This window comes from Haplochromis burtoni, unplaced genomic scaffold (genome assembly GCF_018398535.1).
Source record: "Haplochromis burtoni strain Fernald_Lab_line unplaced genomic scaffold, NCSU_Asbu1 Contig_255, whole genome shotgun sequence".
Taxonomy (NCBI): Eukaryota; Metazoa; Chordata; class Actinopteri; order Cichliformes; family Cichlidae; genus Haplochromis; species Haplochromis burtoni.
In genome coordinates, this window is record NW_024582616.1 from 488,072 (window position 1) to 493,219 (window position 5,148).

At 40.5% G+C, this 5,148-nt stretch overlaps 1 protein-coding gene across 2 annotated transcripts in view; it reads right to left on the bottom strand.

The window, feature by feature from the left end:
* Positions 1-3,302: 3,302 nt before the first annotated feature.
* The window catches only part of chrd (chordin), a 17,766-nt gene continuing 15,920 nt past the window's right edge, over positions 3,303-5,148 (bottom strand). Inside the window, exons 20-21 of one of the 2 annotated variants that reach the window (XM_005938309.3) lie at positions 4,575-4,668; positions 3,303-4,355 (exon numbers count right to left, since the gene is read on the bottom strand). In XM_005938309.3, coding sequence (XP_005938371.1) covers positions 4,288-4,355; positions 4,575-4,668 — 162 coding nt within the window. In that variant the 3' untranslated portion in view covers positions 3,303-4,287. The remainder of the gene's footprint in view (positions 4,356-4,574; positions 4,669-5,148) is intronic. The other variant, XM_005938310.3, reaches the window with a different exon arrangement.

The following is a 5,148-nucleotide window of genomic DNA, read 5'->3' on the forward strand; positions in this document are numbered from 1 at the left end:
CCCATGTGTTGATGAGGCCTGCCACATGTTCACTATATGAACATCTGGCAGCAGGTGAAGGCTCCATCGCAATGGGAGCTTTTTGTCGGTGAGGAAAAGTTGCCTGTTTTCATTTGTGGACAACATTTCACATGAATGAGTCACAAGTTTGAAAGTCATCAGTCAAACTAGCAGCAGAAATAGGACCTCATGCAGACACGTACACTGGATAAAGGTTTGTTCTGTTCTGTTTAGTAACCAGACTTTGAAAATGTTGAGGACGCTGAGGAGACCAGTGAAATCATTCGCTCCCCCAGAGCTCGGCCTTTATCCCGCATTCTCTTCCATAGCTATTCAAGCTCACACAGGGAGAAAAAAAAATCATTTCTCACTGTGGTTCTTGGAAAAGAGCAAGACACCAGCGTTAAATGGACACATTTGACAGAGCAAAGTGAGGAAGAATTGACCTTTTATTCTTCCACAAACTGCTAAAAGTTTTATGAACACATTCAGAGTTCACAGTGAACAAAAACCTTTCTCTGGTCTACGAGCTGAAATCAACAATTGGCAAAACAGATCTGAGATCCAGGCTCTGAGAAACACAATGGACTGTGAGGAACACAGTCACAGATGAAGTGCATGCTTAGTGTCAAAAATGGAACTCAGTATCTCAAATAACATTCACAGTGTACTTTTTTTTCAAAATAAATAAATAAGTGCCATTATTATAAGGACCTCCATAACTTAATTTGCAACCTTTTATTCAATAGGTTGGAAAGTGTAATGCAATGTTTTTAACATTAGGACTGAGGAAATATCATCAATCTAATAGTCAGATCACAGGACATTTTGAAAGTGAGCTGGCAGTGGCTCATCTGAATCTTGTGTATTCAGTAATCTCTTTTTGTAGTGTTCACATGTTCTCCCTGTGATACTGGCTTTCCTTGCACAGTTCAAGACATACACCTTGGCGGGAAACTCTTTAAAAATACATTTTTCCAAAACATTTGTCTTACTGATGGTAAATAAAGTGAATGAACTAAACTAAATGAATCAACCACTAGATGGTGACAAACACTGTGATTGTACACATCTGCACACTGGTCTGTGCCCACATCAGACATGACTGAAACCTTCAGTGGGCTGGTTTCAGTCATTATGCAAATGTATTGTTTATAAGATTGGGGAAACCTGCAGTCAGCTGAGACTGAAGAAGTCACTTGGATGAGTGACGAAACGTTTCCCCCACTGAAAACACTACGTCCAGATGAACAGAGTCAACCTTTGGACACACACTGCTTCAGGTTTACAGGAAATCACCTCAAGGCAGCAGCGAATCTAGAAAATTATACATGGGGTCTTAAAAGTAGCTGTACATAATGATTATACTACAAATAAACACTTGTTACACCCAAAGTATGCAAAAGGACATCTCTGATCTCAAAGAACATCAAACTTTCAAGCATACTCTGGGTTCCCTCTGTCAGCTAGGAACAGGAAACTAAAGTGAATTGTTACAGTGAGGCATAACAACATGAAAGCATGGAGCCCTCCTGCCTGATCAGGTTCAGACTGCTGCTGGTGTGCTGGTGTGAGGGATATTTTCTTGACATACTTTGGGCCCCTTAGTACCAAATGAGCAAGTTAAAACACCACAGCCTACCTGAGTGTTGTTACCGAGCATGTCTATCGCTTTATGACTACAGTGTATCATCTTCTTATGGCTGCTTTTAGTAGGATGACCCCCCCATGCCACAAAGCTCAAAGCATCTCACATTGATTTCTTGAACATCATAAAGGATACTCTGTACTCAGATGGCCTTCACAGTCACCAAATAGAGCACCTTTAGGATGTAGTAGAACGGGAGATTCATATTATGGATGTCAGCCAACAATTCCTCCAGCAACTGTGTGATGCTGTCATGTAAATATGGACCAAAATCTCTGAGAAATGTTTCCAGCACCTTATTGAATTTGTGCCATGAAGAATTACAGCAGCTCTGAAGAAGCAGATGTCCAACCCAGTACCAACATGGTGTACCTAATAAAGTTACTGAGTGTATATACAATATAGTTCTTACTAATATTACTGCTTCCATTACTGTTATAATTATTATGATTAATTCAACAACTGTAACAAAATAATTTGTCCAATATGGGATCAAAAATTAAAATAAATTGTTATACTGGAATATAACACAGTGAGACATTCTGCTTTCCTTTTTCGTGCTGAGTCAGCACACATACAAGGAAGGTTTGCTCCTCTCTTTTCTTTTGTGTTTGCCTGGGTCAAGATGTTATAAATGGGAAACAAGTGTAAGATGAACTGGAATTTCTCTTGAAATGAACATCCCAGCTGAGGCTAATCCATGCTGAGTGGTTTCCACTGTTACTTTAATGGCCTCAGGTCAGAAACTATCACTCATCTGTAATATGAGAGAATGGTTAATATGCTTTTTATGATGCATCTTTATCTATTTAGGGCTCAAAATCTGTAGGGGAACAGTACAATCAGATCTGGTTTTGAATGAATGGCAGAAATTCAAAGCAGCAGGTCATCTATGTTCTATTTAAGCACATAGGAGAAAAAAAGGGACCAGAGTCCAGGTTATTTGGAATTTATGGGTTTATGAGTAATCAAAAGGATGATAACTCATCCCAGAAATAGTCAGATGTTTCCCATCTGTGACAGACGAAACAGCTATAACACAGCAAGGCTTAAAAAACTATCTGGAAAAATGGATGTTTGTCATTTCTATTAGAAAATCATATTCACACATGGCCTTACTATGCGTGCAGGTGCAGGAATCACACACCTCTCATATGTGTGATCACAGGCTACCACAGGATACTTAACCTTTGTCTTCCACTATCCCTACTCTCTGAAAAACACAGACTGGCAAACATAGTGGAGGTGGACAGGTGTGTGGTCAACCAGCTGTTTTCAGCACACACCTCTGGTGTATTAATGTGCTTTATCCAGCAGAGTGCAGCAGCAGATTTCTATGTGAGTGTGTGTGTGTGTAATGGAAAGAATTCTGTATGCCCTTTGGCAGTGTCTGCACTCCTGATTCAGGAGTTTCGTACATGTGTACATCTGTGAAAATATATTTATGTTCCGGTCTGTCTGTGCTCTGCCTGTGTCTTTTCATTGTGAGGTATGTATGGGACAAAACATTACACAGCACATGTGGTGAGTGATGTGGAAAACAACCAGGGGAAGGAAAAAAGAAAGAACCGATGGAGCAAAAGGAAAAATATAAAAGGGAATATGAGAAACAGAAAATTAAATGACAGAAATGGGAGGTCAGAGGAGAAAGAGAAAGCAAAATCTAAGGATGAAGTCAAATCACTCATGTCTGTCACTCCCACTCCACAGCTCCAACACTGTGGGAGAGGATTGTGCCGGGAAACTCAGAGAAGAAAGCAGCATAAAAATCCTGCCGACCTTAAATGACGATGTATAAATGATGAAAAACCAGAGGGATTATCAGCCCGCTTCTACCAACAAACATCTTTTTTTTATTTTTTTTCACACTGTTCAATAAATACAAAATGTAAACAAGCTTCATATTCATAAACAACAAAGACAACGGGCATCATGAGATCTGACTGAAATTCAAAACAGGAAGTAGAATAACCAGAGCAGAGCAGAGAAGCGCTGAGATCGACTGGAGGTGTTTCAGACCTCTTGCTGTCGAGCGGCACTGATCCGTACGTGAGCAACAGCGGGTGGAACCACAACAATGAAAGCAGCAGACTGTGGCAGAGAATTTTCAAACCCTGCCAACTTCACTGTTTTGTACATCTTGTATTGCTTATTATTTATATTCTTTACAGGTAAAAAAAAGGAAACACTTGCACGCACACACATTCACACTGATTTAAGCTGTGCTTCACAAAGAAGCTCTGTCAGTCAAATACAACTAGCTCTCTCAATATTACCAACATTTAAAAGTCCAGCTGGATTTCTGAACACTGAACAGCGTTATCTGTTTACACCATTTGTCCATTTTTTGTTGAGCTGCTTCCAAAAAAATTACAATTAAAAATCCAACACATGATCAAGGCACGAAAATGAAGGCAGCATATAAGTAAATGCTGGTGGGTCGTCTCCGCAGTTTACATTCCTTCACTTATTGAGTCTTTTATTCCATTTTACAGGCCCGCTGTGTCCACGTTGCCTCGTTACAATCCTGAAGCTGATACAGGGTGGGTGTCAGGGGAGGGGAGGGAGGGAGGAAGGAAGACCTCAGAGAGCAGCTCTGGCTTTTTGTCCATCTTGGACGAATAAGGGAGGCTCAGGGATCAGTGGTGTCTCCAGGTTTGTCTTTTGTCTGGAGCCTTCATCACCATGTCATCTTCTTCTTTGTCATCTATAGATAAAAGCAAAATGTGCTGAGCACCCACGAAACAGGAAGTTGTGCTTTTACACTAACACTGTGCAGAAACAGCTTCCAAGTACAACGTTACCCGGCGAGAAGCAAATTCTTTCAGTGCAGATGTTTACATGTAATTAATAGCTATTTACACTCATCACAGATGTTTTATTACATATAAAGCGACCTTTCAAAAGGTGAAGAGAGTGTGCTTACCGAGACATTCGGGGCAGCAGGAGCCCTCTGTGCGGGTGATGTTGGAGCAGGTCAGTAGTGGACATTGTTTCCTCTGACACTTGGTCACACCATGCTGTGGAGAAAAAGGAAGGATTCGTGAAAATAAGCAACATGTGGCAGTAAAGGTTGTTTGTTTCCTCTGATAATATTAGATATACCTGCTGTATTTTCTAGCTGTAAACTCAACACTGAATAAATGCATTAATTCGGTCTCCTTTTTGATAATTTTTTCAGATTATCTGGCTTTTCAGCTACTAAGCACTATTTTCACTACCCACTCTAGCTAACAGAGTTAGCTAACTCCATAAGCTAGAATGAGTACGTAGGATACAAAGTTTTTATTAGAGATCTTAACCGAAACCAGCTGTTGCCTACTGGAGCTGGAAATGAGGATGTTGAAAATAGTGAGAGTTGACCAAACAGATTAACCAATACAGCGAGCTGAGAGGTACTTTAAATACTGAACAGCAAAACTGGGGGATGACTCAACACACACACACACACACACACACACACACACACACACACACACACACACACACACACACACACA